General features: G+C 45.4%; 7 protein-coding genes across 7 annotated transcripts; 4 read left to right on the forward strand and 3 right to left on the reverse strand.

The window, feature by feature from the left end:
• Positions 1-835: 835 nt before the first annotated feature.
• TRUGW13939_04775 (uncharacterized protein) lies at positions 836-2,335 on the reverse strand (the record flags this gene model as incomplete). Its single annotated transcript, XM_035487942.1, has 1 exon — positions 836-2,335. The coding sequence occupies one exon, from the start codon at positions 2,333-2,335 to the stop codon at positions 836-838; it is 1,500 nt and encodes a 499-aa protein (XP_035343835.1).
• An 856-nt stretch (positions 2,336-3,191) lies between these two features.
• TRUGW13939_04776 (uncharacterized protein) lies at positions 3,192-4,175 on the forward strand (the record flags this gene model as incomplete). The annotated part of the gene is made up of 1 exon (XM_035487943.1): positions 3,192-4,175. One exon carries the CDS (start codon positions 3,192-3,194, stop codon positions 4,173-4,175), a length of 984 nt encoding a protein of 327 aa, XP_035343836.1.
• Positions 4,176-4,385: 210 nt separating this feature from the next.
• TRUGW13939_04777 (uncharacterized protein) lies at positions 4,386-4,929 on the forward strand (the record flags this gene model as incomplete). The annotated part of the gene is made up of 3 exons (XM_035487944.1): positions 4,386-4,516; positions 4,571-4,670; positions 4,756-4,929. The coding sequence occupies 3 exons, from the start codon at positions 4,386-4,388 to the stop codon at positions 4,927-4,929; spliced, it is 405 nt and encodes a 134-aa protein (XP_035343837.1).
• Positions 4,930-6,696: 1,767 nt separating this feature from the next.
• TRUGW13939_04778 (uncharacterized protein) lies at positions 6,697-8,581 on the reverse strand (the record flags this gene model as incomplete). Its single annotated transcript, XM_035487945.1, has 2 exons — positions 6,697-8,046; positions 8,105-8,581. The coding sequence occupies 2 exons, from the start codon at positions 8,579-8,581 to the stop codon at positions 6,697-6,699; spliced, it is 1,827 nt and encodes a 608-aa protein (XP_035343838.1).
• Positions 8,582-11,565: 2,984 nt separating this feature from the next.
• On the forward strand, positions 11,566-13,377 carry TRUGW13939_04779 (uncharacterized protein; the record flags this gene model as incomplete). Its single annotated transcript, XM_035487946.1, has 6 exons — positions 11,566-11,773; positions 11,839-12,698; positions 12,764-12,789; positions 12,845-12,929; positions 12,997-13,160; positions 13,218-13,377. 6 exons carry the CDS (start codon positions 11,566-11,568, stop codon positions 13,375-13,377), a joined length of 1,503 nt encoding a protein of 500 aa, XP_035343839.1.
• A 277-nt stretch (positions 13,378-13,654) lies between these two features.
• TRUGW13939_04780 (uncharacterized protein) lies at positions 13,655-14,401 on the reverse strand (the record flags this gene model as incomplete). The annotated part of the gene is made up of 2 exons (XM_035487947.1): positions 13,655-13,853; positions 13,911-14,401. 2 exons carry the CDS (start codon positions 14,399-14,401, stop codon positions 13,655-13,657), a joined length of 690 nt encoding a protein of 229 aa, XP_035343840.1.
• Positions 14,402-15,406: 1,005 nt separating this feature from the next.
• TRUGW13939_04781 (uncharacterized protein) lies at positions 15,407-16,761 on the forward strand (the record flags this gene model as incomplete). The annotated part of the gene is made up of 2 exons (XM_035487948.1): positions 15,407-15,409; positions 15,460-16,761. 2 exons carry the CDS (start codon positions 15,407-15,409, stop codon positions 16,759-16,761), a joined length of 1,305 nt encoding a protein of 434 aa, XP_035343841.1.
• Between the last annotated feature and the right edge of the window lie 593 nt (positions 16,762-17,354).

The following is a 17,354-nucleotide window of genomic DNA, read 5'->3' on the forward strand; positions in this document are numbered from 1 at the left end:
TGTTTATACCTCTTCCCTTAGTTAGGTGTGTTAGTCGGTGGGTTATAAACAAAATTGTAGTTTGTAAAAAAACCCTCCGGTTCCACATATGCCTGGTCAAGTTGGCTTATGCCGACCTAGCCCGTTACATTGGTGCTAGTAGTATTTACTAGTAAAAAAATGAGGACTAGCAATGGGATGTAGTATTCACCTCTGCTGTTAGAATTCCGCCTTTTTTTGGTTTGCTTTCTTTCATTTTTCTTTTTACACGGGAAAAAAAAAGGATAACAACCCATCGTAGTGAGGTAAAAGCCTTAGTGGGAGGAGTACAAGGAAGCATCTGTGTATATGCACCAACTTTTTCGAGGCCTGTAGAATGCAGTTACAGTCGACTGGGCCCCAGGTTGCTGGTCCTTAGACAGAGAAACTTGGGATTATATTCAGTTCGCCTGAAATCCATCCATTTATGTATTATTTTGCAAAGTTATAGAGCCTCCAATCGCGGCTGAATTGAATCTGTGCTTTGCAAACAACAAACTCTCGTGTCACACAGACAAATCTTTCAACACTGCAACCGTAGGCCATAGAACATCCCTGTCTTCTTTATCGTTGTTGGCGACAATGTTCTCAAATATTATCTCAAGTTATGGCAATCTAGGAATCAGTTGCGCCATAGTTACCCTCCTAAAGGTCATTGTCAATCAATAGGCGCTAACCCATGCCACCAAAGTTCTGGAAATCCTCAATATAACATTGTCGTTAGAATCCATTTCCAATGGTCTTGAATCCACCAGATTACACCGTGCTCCGACGAACAAGGCGTGATGAAGATTCGCCCTTTCACTTCTTATAACCCTTACAAAGCCTTCTGGTTGAATAAAAGCTTCTGCTGAGAAACCTCCCAAAACGATCTGCTGCTTAGAGCTTCGAGAAACCTCTCAGCAGCACAGCCGTCCCCATAGTGAGTATTTCTTGGGTAAGTTCTTCCCCAATTTTCTCGGAGGCATCCAAGAATGCCTTGCCTATCGTTGGGACTAAAGTTGAAGAGACCATCGGTTGGAGGTGTTCTTCCTTGTTGCCGAGTTCCGATATTAAGACAAGGCTTTCCTATTGCTGGTGCTGAAGTGACAACCACGCTGCTGTTTCCCGCGACACATCCGGCTTGTTTCAGGAGAATAACATAATCATTGAACTCGAAATTGGGCACAACACAAACGCGGTTCTTGGGTAGTGCATCAAGTACTTCTTGCACTCTCTCCGTTCCTTTATCGTTGTTTGGTCTGGGAACAATAAAATTTCGTCCAGATGCTAGTAATGTACTATAAAAGTTCATTGCTTGTTCACCGGATGTTTCGCTTTCCGCAGAGTTGGGATGAAAAGGAGCAATTCCAAAGTCCTTGAAGGGGATACTGTACTTCCGCAGCACATGTTCAATAGAAACTGTACTGGGTCTTAGGAAAACATCAAGATCTGGGGATCCGATAGGGAATATTGTCTCGATCTTTTGTCCGCAAGAGATAAGACGGTCAGCAGCATCTTGACTACTCGGAAAATGGTAATCCGCGATTGCAGTGATTGCATATCTGTTCTTGTTATCGTCCCCTCCAGTTAGGTCTCCTCCTTCAACGTGACCAAGTCGACAGCGGAATAGGTGAGCAGCGTCGGCTGCTGCTTTTGCCTCTAGACGGTCGCCATGCACGATTAAGAGATCGTAGTCGGACTCTTGAAGCAATTGAAATGTAGCTTCCATGGTGGCCGTGGCGTTCTGGATTTCAGTGTCACCTGGAGTCCACGTGTTTTTGGTAAAAACGCCGAACTTTCTATTCTTCGCGATATCTTTAAACGTTGAGCCATACTCCTTAATCATGTGCATACCCGTGACAAAAATATCCACGTCGTAGCCGTTGTCTACCAAGATGTCAGCCAGGGGCTGGAGCTTGACCCAGTCTGCTCTGGTATTGGAGGAAAAAGCGACGCGTCGCCTTTTCTGCGATATTTGGTAGATCCGTGGAACCATCGTGTCGTTATCGCTGTCCACATGTTGCTCCACATCGTCTACCTTGACACTGATTTCGACTTTGTCGTTCTTCCGCTTGATAGACAAATGACTTATACCATGCCCTAGGTTTCCCTTCTTGCTAACCCGTTTGCGACGACCGGCATTTCGAAACAACCAAGTCGGAAGTTGTAAGCTGAAGCCCTTGCAAAACCTGGCCAAAACGAAAGCTGCCGCTGTGTCTTCTTCCTCGTTCTGGCGCTCTGTGTTATCCACACTTGAGTCCACGGCCTTGTCACCACTTATCTTTTCATTAAAGCGGCCCCAACTCTCTATCGTTTCGTCCCTCAGCAATAACATTTTGGGCAGAACAAATTACCATCTAAGTGTCTAAAAAGTGGACCGCATTTTAGGTTCGAATGCTCGCAAAGGAAATCTTACTATGCAAGGCTACAGATAACGAGCTTAAATACATTTTCCAGTTATATTTTCACTCTCCTGGTATATTGAGAGGGCTCCGCGAACAAAAGTCGAAACATGACCGGCGTGTTATTCATTTTAGTTGACTACTGGATGATGTATACAGAAAAAGAGCCGTACTGGTATAGAAGCACCGACACCTCGGCCAGGGAGCATTTTTTGAATGGTCGGTGTTATGGTTACGTTACATCCAACGGCGAAGACGACACATACATTGGCTGACAGGGCGTTTCCCAGAGATAGCGTGGTCTTCCAGAACGGCCTACTGTTTAGCTGGCCCCGCTAAAGCCGCCGTCATGGACTCCGCTATACTCCCCGGCTGGGGCGGTATGCGGAGGTCCGGTTCGCGAAAGAGTGCAGCAATATACATATCTAGGTGCTGGTTTATTTTCTTACGAGCAAAATTCTGCAAGTGCATACCGAAAAGTCGGCAATCGCAGCATGGACAGCACTACGCGGGGCTCGCTGAAAAACTAGACTCCTTAGGTCAATCAGATATCTTCCGAGCCGTATCTCGATGGGCTCGCCTTGCACACCGACTATGTAGACTAGAGACCCTACTGCTGAAAGCGGAAAAGCGCCCGCAGCGATCTGTTGACTGCTTATATTTATATATTTTATTTGTTCCAACGTGATCCGTCCGCGGCTAGTTGACGTCTTCACCAGTTGCAACTCGTCGCACAGTAGCACGTTAACTGGCTGGCCACTTGGGGTTAATAATAGAGCGCGCATCACGATGCTACGCAGGTCAAGAACAGGCACATGGATGCCCGCCTGGGTCCCTGGATCAACAGCCTTCCTCTCAGTTTTGCTTCTCGCCTGCTCCATGGCCCAGACTGGCACCAATGGCTGCGACGGGACCATGCTCAACGGCTTCAACATTCTCCCGTCGTACAACAACTATTTCAACCTGACCAATACGACAAAGGGTCTGAACACTGCCTCGATATTTATCGGGGGGTTCTTGGGCTTGTTTTGGGCCGGCATGATGGCTGATCGTCTCGGGCGGCGGCCTGCTATTTTCTGGGGCTCTTTGATTACCCTTGTCGGCATCATTCTTCAGACCGCCGCACAGCATATCGCCATGTTTGTCATCGCCAGGGTCGTTCTCGGCTGGGGCAACGCCATCGGTGGAGTAGCTGGCGCAGTGTACCTGTCTGAGACGTTCCCCAATCGCTGGAGAGCCTGGGGCGTTGGGTTACTGAATAACTGTTACTACGTGGGCGCCTTTTTTGCTGCACTCGTGACACTTGGAAGTAGTCATTTGAACTCGACTTGGGCATGGCGCACACCATCTCTATTTCAAGCCGTCTTCTCTATTATCAGCATCGCGGTTCTACCGTTTATTCCCGAGTCTCCTAGGTGGCTTGTTGGCCAAGGTCTATTCGAAGAAGCTCGTATAGCTGTCGCGCAGACAAACTCCAACGGAAAGCTCATGGACCCGGTATCAACAGCTGTATACAAGCAAATTGTCGACACACTTGAATGGGAGAAAAAGCAAGGTCGGACGATGGGTGTCAAGGAAATATTTAAAACACCAATGTCTCGCAAGCGGGCCCTGATAGGGGGCTCTGTGGCCCCTTTCTCGTGCATTGCAGGTAATATCATTGCGTCGTATTATCTGGGTGCCGAACTTGAGACTGCTGGCATCTCCGACCCGAATGCCCAGCTAAAAGCGGCATGTATTCATCCCCTTGCTTGGTCAAGTACCTATTTCTAACGGTCACAGAACGTCGTTTTGAACGTGTGGTGTTTCGCTTGCTCGCTCGTCGGTACCCAGCTCACTGCAGCTTGGGGTCGTAAGCCGACCGCGTTGCTTTCTCAGGCACTTCTCATCACATGCTTATTTGTCATCGGGGGGTTGTCAAAAATTAACGCGGAAAATCCTTCTAATTCGTCTCAAAGCCTGATATATGGTAATGTTGCCGTCATGTTTTTATTCCAAGGATTCTACTCTATTGCGTGGACACCGTTACTCTATCTGTATCCTCCAGAGATAATGAATTATCCAATTAGAGCCAACGGCCTCGCACTGTCGACCCTTGTGTTTAATGCTCTTGCGTGGGTTCACGTTCCACTCATTTTACATTGGCACACACACTGATATTATTTTAGTCTACTTTTGGTATTTATTATGCCGATCGGTATTGGCAACATTGGATGGAAAATGTACATGATTAATGGAGGTTGGGATTGTTGCACGTTTATAATCATAGTATGTGACTCAACACTTGTTTCCATTCCGGAAATAATTGTGTGGCGGAAGAAGGATACACATCGAATAAAGCTAACATTGACAGGCTGTATTCTGGGTCGAGACCAAAGGTAAGAGTCTGGAGGAAATCGACGCTATTTTTGGAGAGAAACATTCTACTATTAATAATGTGGAGGAAGTACGCATGGGTAGGGAAAATGTGGATGTCGACCAAGTAGATCAACAATTGCAACAGGAGCTTGGAGGTATGAAAGAGTAGCAGCACGAAAAATGATATTTGGCGTGGAAAACAGTCCATGACACGGAATACATCACTCTATATACATAATAAAAATACAATCAAATATTTTTATATTGCCTCGGATTGCAAACTAACGTTACCGACACTGAAACTTATTTTACATGGACCTGTTAAATAAAGCTTCCAGACGGATAGCTAGTCAAGACATCCTAAACTCGTATGCCTTGAACTAGAAGCCATTATGACTAAGAGGAATTTATTCTGATATTGTAGAAACTAGGCTATGTGTTATTACTCCATTAACTTCGTTGGAATTACAGCAAAGAAATAAACTTTTTGAAACTCCTCCCTTTATAACTCTTATTGATAAAGCCTGCTTGCGGCGCTGGTTGTTTGAAACGTCGCATATCAATCCAAAAAAATAAAAAAAATAAAAAAAATAAAAAAAATAAAATTACAGCTCCTTTCGTCCAAAATCAAAACGCTCACATTAAATCCATCGGTACACCGGTATATGGCAAAGTAAAGTTACACAGACCGACTACTTCTACTAAGCGACACCTCTCCTAACTACCACTATCCCCGTTGGCCGTTCCTTTTCTCCCAATCTTACCCCGTCCGTGATATTCCTCTCTGGATATGTGGTGAATACTTTACATAATCCTATCACTGACCTGCTGCGGGTCGCCCAGCTTCGGTTTCACATTCGTCACGGGTTTCCTTCCAGCAGTGTTTATATTGCTAGATATCGTCACAGCTCCCTTTTGAACTCTTCTATCTATGTAGGTAGCCATTACTGATCGTGTGGTATCTTCGCCATGGTACGAGATGTGTCGTCCGACAGTGGTGTGAGCCTCGTGCCATCAGAACGGGCAGATGCCGATGCCGATCTGAAGCTTGAATGTCGACTCCCTCGAATGAATTCCTTTTCTTTTTTGTCTGCATGTGTGAAAGATTACCCTCTGATTTTCAGTTTCCAGCCACATATGCTGCGGTCGGCTAGATGATTTTTGAAACTCGCTCGTTGACGAAACCTTCCACGCTCTCAATTCTGTGCGGATCAATTTTGTAACCATTAGCCAGTATAGCCGACTAGTCTGCTCCCTTTGTTCACTATTTATATATATAATTTAGCTACACCGCCAAAATTATTCATCGGAATAAGCAGTTTCTTTCATAGTTCTAACCCGTGCTAATGGATACAGACCAGCTCTTTTCCTTTTCGTAGAAGCGATACAGGAAATTCGATTCTGTATGTGTACCGTTAGGTCTAGGAAATACCATCAGGCCGAGAAAATAATTTTCAATACGGATCCTAAGGATATTTTAAACTAACGGTTCTGGATAAGCTAGCGAAATATCGAATTGACGCCGCATTGTGCCGTAGTTAGAGAAAACTCTTGTCAACTAAAAGAGAGGGTTGACCAGTTATTACAAAGGAGAGCCATATTCGAGTTCAGTTGGCCATATGATCATTACTGTGGTTTCCATCTCGTGCGAGTATCGTTGGCGCTGAGCACGCACTATGGTGTATCAAACCGAAAGGTCAACAGTAGCCTGCTATCATTGGCTAATCTATAAATTGAACATTTACATATATAAGTGCCTTGGTATATGATATGGTAGCTATAATTAGCATGAATCTGCCCTAGCTAAGAACATTACAATGTGTAACAATGGCCATGAGTTATTGTAGGATAGTTGATGAGTATTAGGCCTAGAGTGTCATACAAGTACGTGGTGCAAAGGCTAAAGCCACTAGAGAGATGAAGCCTTAGGGTTAAATCAATCTTCGTGAGTATTTGACATCAGTGGTGTGTTGACCTCGTCTTTACTCGGAACAAGCATCATTGAAACGAGCTTCCGCCCAAAACGGCAGCAAACCCCGCTCAGCACTAATGTCTTGCATATCCTAAATATAGCCAATACGACACAGCAGGTGATCATGATAACTGTCGTGAGAACGTGGTACGACATCTGATTGATGATATCCTTCCCTAGCATCTCAGCTAAGGTCTGCTTGGGATGTTTGTTGAGTACTGTGGTCTTTCCCAGGGCGGCGCCTTGGCTGTCCAGCGCAAGAAGAAGAAAATACGTATTAGGGATGTCATCTGGTAAATCAACTTTAGTCTCAAAGCCGACCTTTTCCACATTGATTGCCGGTATGAAGTGCATATTCTTCATATCCAAGCCATCCCATAGCATTAATTGCCAGGAGCTGATTTCAGTGGCGCCATTCCAACTCACATAAACCGAGTCCCCGGCAACGACCGCCGCGGGGATAGTGAGTGGTTTTCCAACCCAGCTACTTTTATAAGTCCGGTACGTAAATACGATACCAAGTTGGAACCAGATCGAGGGAGAAAGGTGTGTGTCGCACAGGACCTCCCCGTCTGGTGTAAACTCGGTGTATGCAGCACAGTGACCCCAGCCGATAAATGCATTACCCGAGTCCGGTAAGATTTGCATGCTGCCCTGGGAGTGAGCACGCAGGCCATCTGGGTGAAAGTACATTGCACGAACGGTGGCGACACGGTTCGGCACATCGAGATCGATCGTCATTCCTCGACTCGCGCTAATAGGCCCAAGGAAGTCCTTGGCGCTATTGTCGTATAGAGTGATAGTGCGCTCATCATACCAGCGCGCGTCATGCTGCCAGGCAAAGTCGGTAGCCCGGCCATCGGATGCGTCGGTGAATTCGTTACCTTCTCCACCCAATATCCACAGGATCTCGCCGGTTTTGCCGTCAACGCTGTAGACGGAGTTCGTATGGCGTGCGGAAATGAGGTAGTTTCCCGCAGCATCCTTGTCGACACTGTTAATGTGGTATGGATCCCACGGCGTAGTGCTGTGCTTGCCCATGCCCTTGATACCAACGTATGATGCATTGAATGGAACGTGATGCGAGAGATGCCATTCAAAGAGCAAGTCACCGGAAGTAATATCGACTTCCTGGAAGACTCCATCGTAGATGAAGCCATTCTGCGGGCCACCAAAATCCACTAGATTGGCCGGCTTGAGATCATAGATAACGAAGACCGCAGTGCCGTTTTGCGTGATGTGAAAGTCATGTATATCGCCTTCAAAATCACCGACTGCTGTCACCTCGAAGCGATGAACATAGGACGAGTCCAGCTGTCTCTATTAGTACCAGCTGATATACAATATTTCTGCGTGGAAGAACATGACAAACCATCGTGTACGAGCCCAGCCCGTGGCCATGCATACTCGTCCCATGCCAATACGTGAGATATTGCCTTCCGAGGTACTCCTGCACGTTGAAATCCGTTGCTGCTTTGTCGGTGGGCACTGTCCAGACCAGGTTCCCGCGCGCATCGAGAATCAGAGGCCGAGATCCCTCGATGGGTGAACCATGAGGCGCTATAAAAATGTACCCGTCACTACAGCGGTCGTCCCAGACAGCCAATTCAACATCAGGTGAGTCGAGGTCAAAGCTGACATATTGACGTGTGGGATACAGGCCATAGAACCCGGAGTCGAATAGTGTTGGTCTGAGATGCACGTCCAGACGTAGCAGAACTGGAACCAGCACATAGTGCAGCGCTACGATAGCAGTCACGACGACAAACACGATCAAAAAAAGACGCTTTCTCCCGGGCGACCGGCTTCCATGCCAGGGCCATTTTCCACCAGTGCAGGCGGTGAGCATATTTGGACTCAAGCCGTCTCGATCATGCGAGATTTACACCCTCGTGGGGTGGGGTGGTACAGTTACAGTATGACCGTGAGAATAATCAAAGGATCGTTCCATTGATATTTAGCATTTATAGCTACTGCTAGCCACGTATACTTGGGAAGAAGAATAAGAAGAAGAAAAAGTAGTACTTTTTTTTTTCTCCATGGCCAAGTGGCGCAGGAATCCGGATTGCTTTTCAAGATTTCCTGGACAATATTAAATTACTATTACAGCATGACGCGTGTGCGTGTTAGTTGTTCGGGTCGGGCTCTTGGCACAGCGTAATGATTTTGGCAAAGGAGGTGAGAAACCAGGGTCCAGATAGCAAATACTAATGACTAAAAGAGACTTTATCAAACGGATTGATCCAGCTCGGGAAACTTGCGATTCTGAATAATTGCTCCCCTGAACGGTTCAGCCATTTGCATTCCCATTCCCCAATTCCCGCCAACCTCTAGAACCAGATGATTCACCGATAAATGCAACATCTTAAACAATCTCAGGGGATGATCAGCCATTGACCTCGCGACTTGCCAAGCCTCGCCCGCTTCACTAGTGTGAGGCCGCGCAACATCAATGCGCACGCACTACAGCTGCTGCCACAGCCCGCTGCATACGGTTTATAGTCATAACAACCCTATAACGAGATCTATCAATCTCCCAAATGCAAACAGTATGCATTCTTATATCTTTGCAGATATCTTGAAGTCGAGGAACTATGCTTCACGACGAAATGATTACAAATGCTGCAGGAAGAAGAGGAGGATGGATTTAGTGGAGAAACCGCCGACTTGGCCCACCTCGACCCCGGTAATAATCATAGCAATCCACGCGGGACAGGCGATAGAATGTGTCAATGTGGCAATGGAAGCGCGTAGACTTCTTGTGGCGCTCTAAAAGGTGGATCTCCCCGCAGGAACGTCCGTAAGGAGCATATCAGAGAGACTTCTACCGAGTACGCCAGGGGATTCGCAAATAGGTGACACCACGCTACCACTCGAGTTCTCTCCAATTCTCCTCGCCGACCCGGGAAATCGCCTTGGAGATAGTATATCGCTTGTTGAAAGACTTGGTTGGTGCCATTATCAGTTCTCGGTGCTCGGTTGCCGAGATCCGTACCATCCGATACCAGACAAGGTAATGATTGACGCTGTGGTCCCGGAGTCTCTCAGTTGACATGACTAGCAGTATGCATAAAAACATCACGATATATGAATGTATGCATAGGCTTAGCTATTGTTTCAAACGGCCAAAAATTGCTATGTCGTCTAGTTCTGCATGTGCTGCCTTTGTTGGCTTTTTCCCCTTATCTCATGCAGCACTGTATATATGTATCTGCATTTATATATAGCTATGTCTCAAGTCTGTCTCATGAATTGCCATATATGATTGATGTTTCAATGTTATAACATCGATTCAGAATTGTTACACCAGCCCAATAGATTCGTACAATATCAACTAACAAGCACGTTCGTCTACCTGAATTACACAACCGGAGCTACTGCTCATCTTTATGCTACTTCAGGCGCTTCTTAGTTGCAGGTGATTCCGAATCAATTGATTTCAGGACCCTTACATATAGTCAACGAGGCATCCTTATGTACATGTAGTTACTATTTTCCTTAATAGATGCTTACTTTCGCAAGTATAAAACCTTTATATTTTAGAATTAATTAGTTTGAAGCTACTGTTTGGCCCTTCCATACAAGCTCGTGTATCAAATCCGACTTCTTTCTTAATAATGAGTCCTCTAAACACCGATTCTCCCTCGTACGAAATTTCTACGTCACCTCGAAACTTCATACAGGCCCTCTTACAGGATTGAGGATCTCCTTTACGTACACATATCCCTCGAGGATAGATACATACTTTGCGTTTAGTCTAGCAGGAGTGAAATTCCACGTCCACGTTAGTCGGTAGTGTTTCATAAAGTAACGAAACTCGATTTACTTCTGCAGCAGAATGATGTATCCTTAATGCGGCAAAGTATTGCTGTTCCTCGAGTCACTTCTGTAGACGAGAGATTTGAAAATATCGTGCTTCAAGGAGTGCAACGTATAGGGATCGGTCGTGCCCTTTTACTTTGTCATAAAAGACTGGGAGTATTCCACGGCGGAGATAACGTAAGATATGATAGAATAGATCGGATCGGCACCAATGAAATAAGATCCGTCCTCCTGCGCATTATCCCAACGTCAGCATGACAGAGAAGCAAAAAATCCACCTTCAGCCAAAAGGGTTTCGCAAGTCGTGATGAATCGACGCTCACCTACTTGTAGAGTGATTTGCCTCTCTGAAGCGCGAAGTGGTGAGTTTGAAGCTGTATCATTACCCATTTCACAACACTCTGCATTGCAGTGTATATTTCGTACAACTCTAGTATAAGGAAGGGAAATGGCCACAGGTGATCGTTCATAATGCTTCCAAAACCAATTGTGCATGACCAAGACCCTCAGTTTATACATCATTGACTTTAATGTGTCGATAGCAATTGGGTGAACCGGTGAATGAGAAGATTGTTTCCTAAATTGTATGATGTAAGGTTCAACTATTTGCAATCGTCGCCGTGCACATGAATTGCCTACCTGAATGTTGAGGTATATGCCAATAATTTATACCCTGCTTTAATGACGGGCTGGAATTCAGTAGTATTAATGCACAATAATTTAGAGGCTCCGCTGCCACCTACCAATTGATGCCCTGCGCTGAGAAATTACTGTTAGGGCCACCAACGTGGCTTAATAATGATAAGCTGTCGGGCCCGGCACCCTGCGTTTGGGCTTTAGTTGGTGGAACAATAATGTAAATCGCTAGTTAGCTGCAGGGCGACACCTTTGTGATACGTCGCATAATGCTCAGACTAAAGATGTCACGTTGTCCATCTACCAGGAAATCCTTGCTTTACAGATAACCAACACCCATTGTACTTGTCAAGATCATATCCTTATAAGTGCATAATGTCGAACTTTTATTATCTCTGTTTCGCAGTATGGATCTACGGTTTCTCGGTTTTTGGATTGATTGTTTATCGACTGTGGCTGTCGCCATTGGCAAAATTTCCCGGGCCGAAGCTTGCGGCAGCGACTGCGTGGTACGAGTTCTATTTTGATGCGATATGCCACGGGAAATATACATTTGTAATTGCCCGGATGCACAAGGAATATGGTGAGTATTCAAATTTGATTTGAACACTTAGGGCGATAACACGAACCACCAACTTGATGATTCAGGGCCAATCGTACGCATTAGTCCCTGGGAGCTTCACGTTGACGACCCGAGCTTCTACGAAGTGCTTTATTCGCGAGACAGTCCGCGTAACAAGTACAAATTCTACGCGAACATGTTCGGCAACGAGAGGGCAACAATAGCCGTTCTAGATCACGCGCATCATCGTCTCTTGAGATCGAATATGAACCCGTATTTCTCTATGGCACGTGTGCGACAACTGGAGCCTGAAATACGGTACTTGGCGAATAAGCTCTGTGATCGCCTGAAAGCCTTTCGAGGAACCGGTGTTCCAATCAACACGCAGCATGCATATAGCTGTTTTGCAACTGACATAATTTCTGATTATACTATGGGAGTTGGATTTAACTTTTTGGACACCCCAGACTTTTCTCCACAGTGGAGCGAAACATTAAGTGGTATTGCAAAGAGCAGTGCCTTTTTTAAGCCATTTCCGTGGTTACTCACTATACTGCAATTGTTACCGAACGACTTTGTTGGTCGTCTTAACCCAGGAATGCAGTTGATGTTCAAATTTCAGCAACGTTGTCGACAGCTGATAAATTCTGTTATCGAAAACCAGAACAACGACAAGGAGGAGAAAATCAAGTTTTCCCATCCTACTTTTTTCCACGAGGTCTTGAGTAGCAATTTGTCCGAGGAAGAGAAAAGTGCCGAACGATTGGCGCAAGAGATTCAGGTAGTTATTGGTGCTGGTGGCGAAACCGTCGCCAAAGCATTGAGCTGGATTACCTATTACCTTTTGGAAAACCCTCAAAGTCTAGAGAAACTTAAAAATGAGCTCAATAAGATGGACCCGGATCAGGAAGCATCCTTAGCGTCATTAGAACAGATGCCATATCTGGTAGGTCTTCTCTTTACATTATACCCATGTCGCTCGCTTCTATGCTTTGAGCTCATTATTTTAAGACTTCAGTTATGCTTGAAGGTCTCAGGTACGCACTAGCACGAAAATATGTGTTCACCATTGATGATTTTCCTTGTATCTAGGCTGTCATATGGGGTTAGCACTCGACTGGCTAGAATCGCTCCGGATCGCACTCTACAATTCAACGAATGGACTATTCCAGCACAGGTGCGTTCTCGTTCGTAATAAAATTTGAAGTTGAGGACAACTTGACTAATATTTCATCTATCCAAAGACACCTGTTAGCATGACCAGTGTTTTCATGCACCACAATGAAACCGTTTTCCCAGACTCATATAATTTTATTCCAGAGCGATGGGTCGACCTGGAACACCGTAAATACCTTGAGAAATATATGGTTGCATTCACTAAAGGATCACGACAGTGCATTGGGATAAAGTTTGTTTTTGGAACTAATCTGGCCCCTTTTCGCTGAGAGTCACTGACATCTGCCAGCCTTGCCCGAGCCGAGATGTTGCTAGCCATATCAAAAGTATTCCGCGAACTGACATTCGAGCTGTACGAGACAAATAGAGAGGATGTGACCCTAGCACATGAGCTTTTTCTACCGTTTCCCAAACATTCGAGCAAAGGTGTACGGGTACTGGTGCTGTAGTGTTAAGAAAGATATGAAACGCGCATGTTCAGAGGTTCCATCTTTTCAGCTTCGAATTTGGTGTAACGGAATGGCAAATAAATGCAGATACTTTATTTATTGAAGGGCTCCCTACTATTGGGTATATCTCACAATTGGCCTTTTAGCCACTGATACAAGATGCAACAAGATGAATTCAAAACATATGAAACTATAACAATACTAATACTAGAAATGTTTACAAAAATTCTCAATGAATCGCCCCAATTTCACCATGCCATGGCCTTTTATGGGTCCATCATGTGTAATGTCTGCCTCGACGCTCCATCTGTTTCTCCCAGGCTGCCAACCTTCCATCTATATAAGTGTCATCATCTCTGTAATTTCCAGCAGACCGTTTCTGGCTAAGTCCTTGGTGAGCGTGCTTCTTGATTGCTTCACGGTCCTCGTATGCCTGCGGGTACTTTTGCTCGAAGCCCGTTCGAGATTGCGCAGCTCTATTAAATCAAGTTAATTTTAACTAATGATAATTTCTGCGGAATATTTTCATTTACATGTTTGCCATATTACGGCCCTCCCTCGCAAGGCGTTTCCCCTCTAGGAGGCTGTCGCGATGGTATTCGTGGGGGGAGACATTTCTCCCTACTGGTGTTTGCTTGTAACTGTGTACTTGTTGTGATATAACACGATGGCCCTCTGAGGGACGTTTATAGGCCTTGTAGTCAGCGTCTGCACGGGCTGTATATGGTTGTGGACGCTTCTTGTAAGGGTCGCTGTATTCATGTTCCAATCTAGACTCGTGACATATGGTATGGGCTCGGCCATAAGTGTCTGGTCGAGCAGCCACGGAGTCCATTTCTTTCAACGGATCCCAAACTTGAGTCGAACCCCGGGAATTCCAATACTCTTCCTGAACCATGGCCCTCTCAAACTGCCGGCCGTGGTATGGCTCTGGTGGAGGTGGAGGAGGTGTAGCATAGATGCGGTTGCGTTCGGCCGGCCGGGCTTCCACCCTCGAGGACGAATAGGTTCGGCGTGAGGACATTCTTGCGTCAAAAAAGGAACTTGGTAGCAATTTTATGTAGAAAAAAAAAAGAAATGTTGGAGTGGAAGGAATAGACAGTGAATGGAATTCTGATCTCCATGCACACAGAAGGAGTATGGAGCATAATATATAGGCTTCTCACGAGGTGCCGCCGACTATGGTATTTTACTAGCTGCAAAAATGAAACGACTAATACATGAAGTTATGATCAAGACGCTTGTTGGCGTCAAGGAAGACATGATTTACACACATTTCGTGCAATAATATCCAGTCAGATATTTTAGGGGCCGTTGGATTGCCACGACAGAGACGTTGACATTCAGCTTCCCTACACAATAGATGTAAGATGAAACGTAATTTGCACTGGATTATTGTTAGGAAATCCTAAATATAGAGTTTGACTGGTTGATAAGAAACTAAATGACGCCGCCACAATGCAAAGCCAGCGGCAAAATATACTCTAGCGTGAATATGGTTTCAGTTAGTCGGGACTATAGACGTTTTTAACCAGCCAGAATCCATGGTGAGCATGGCTCTGCCATGTTACGAAACGAATAAACATAACACTATGATGGCAGTGAACGTCTCAATTCGCTGAATGGACCATTGGTGTGGTTGGAACTGCATGGAGTAGGCGGTTATGCAGTTACAACCGAGCTCATCCCCGCCGATCGTCTAAAAATAGACAAAACAGCTAGTTACCGCCGCATTACGCATCGATTGGGTGACAGTATCCTGTTTTGTTTGCACTCGCGCGGCTTTTCTCCATGCAGTGGACATTGAGGTGTTTCAACATGTAGATGTTGTAGTATGCGATATTTAGAACACGGCGCGAAAATTCTTGGCTTGTTTGGATTAACTGTCGAAGGGACTTAGTTACATTAGATTGTCGAAACTCTTATGTAAAGGCGACTAGATGCTTCAAGCCTCGGGAGGGTTATCATCTCTCCTTCGTCAACCCCTCATTCCCCTCCAACACAGCAGTCCGCTGTGCGTTCATGAAACATGGTAAGTCCAAAGCACCAATTTGGATAATATTAAACTAAACCTTTGTTCAGGCTGATACAACTCTTGAGAGTCTGCCTATCGAGCTCAAGATTCTTGTTTTATTTGAAGTACCGGACAGCGACACCCTCAAATCCCTCGTGCTTGCGTCGCCTGGGTACCATGAGGCATACCTCATGGTGAGACCACAATTACTCAAATGTCTTGTAAAACGGCAGTATGGCGGTTTTCTCGACCTGGCAGAAGCGCTCACTGCTGTGCGGTCTGAAGGCGTGCATTTTAGCATCGGGGCAGAAAAGGCAATTTGTGTGCTGGATCACTGGCGCCGCAGAAGCGAGTTTCGTGACCTCAAGCAATCCCCGTCCAATCGACTTGACGAGCCGAATTCACTAGAGGAAATTGTAACTCTGCTTCATTTTCATAAAATGCTGCGCTTTTTCCTCGAGGACTATTCAATCAACGCCCCAAGGCCCCCATGGATTGAGCCGATTGAATGGGAAAATAAATACCTGCCACTACGCTTGTCGCTTTCTGAAAAGCATCGTTTCTTAAGAGCCATGTGTCGAATACAAATTATGAAAAATATCTTCGGGGACCGAGTGCAATGTTTAGAATATCCGGATTGTGATTCATGTGGCCAAGTGAAATTGTGGACATCGGGGGATACGGAGGAATTGAGAAACCTTCAAGGAACGCACGGTACTTGGTTTATCAAGGAACAAGCATATCGGTTGTTCTATGGGACTATACCGCCTTGGGAGCACGAGGAAATGGGCGGCGTGTTCAGTTATCTCATGACCAAGATGAAGCCCATTTCAGAGGAGATTGCAGACGACTTGCGACAACTCAGTAAGAGTACACCATGCAACTACTTTTGGGATATTCTTCCTATAGAAAAGCGGCTACCTTTTTGTGAAATTGAGATGGAGAGTGACCTTGTTCACTTTCACCACCATTTCAGGGAATTGGCGGGACTAGGACCGGGATTTCTATATCGAATTCTACATATGGATCCGCTATCTCGACGTAATATACTTTGCACAAACACCAGGGTCCTGTCGGAGGGGCCATTCATTGGACTCACAATTGGACTCTCGTGGGACCACATGTTCCCATTTACCGACCCAGCGGATCGGTATGATTGCCCGAATTTCGAGCAACTCTGGTCTACTTTGCCGCCAATTGAACAGCCTACTGTGGGTTGGAAGAAATCGTGGGTGCTGCCCCACAATGAAGAAGATACTCTTGAGGATGCCATGCATTTGGAGCGAAATTCTGAGAAGGACTGTGAGTGGAGTTACGCTCTTTGGGATGAGAGAAGATTAGAGGAGTGGAAAGCACCGTTGCTAGATTAGCACTCATTAGCCAATAGCTATTTTCTATAATTAAGACTATATCAGGTTCAACTACCGCACATGTATTTACGAGTACATAATGAATAACGAATATATTGTTGCAATTTGCAAGGCGGTCACTCGGTTTTTGTTGCGAAGATCACATCATGGGAACGCATTAGCAACGTATTTCACATAATGGTCAGTTAATAAGTGTGAATTAGCTCCTGATGAAAGGATATCTAGGAAAATATTGGATATGAACAGCCTGTTAAGGGCACTCTTCCCGACATACGTGATATTCTTGTTTCAATACCTGAATTTGTTCCGTTCCGGTTGTAAATCTGTCATTGAGAACATTGCAATCCGTGCAGAATAACTAACTTCAATGCGGTATTTCGTTGCACCCGAAGAAGCACAGAAAACCTGAATCGATTCATATGTGACCCCAATAACCTAGTGTTTGAAGCTTCCGTAACACGTCCTGTAGCCTTTTTGGCATTGACTTTAGACGACCACTCATATGGATCAGATCATTTTGCCACAATATCAGCATTGTTGACAGGTATTGGGGGTGTCGCTGTCTTAGCGCGAGAGAGGCGTGTAAGAACAAT

Source organism: Talaromyces rugulosus, chromosome II, assembly GCF_013368755.1.
Source record: "Talaromyces rugulosus chromosome II, complete sequence".
In the NCBI taxonomy this organism is placed as follows: domain Eukaryota; kingdom Fungi; phylum Ascomycota; class Eurotiomycetes; order Eurotiales; family Trichocomaceae; genus Talaromyces; species Talaromyces rugulosus.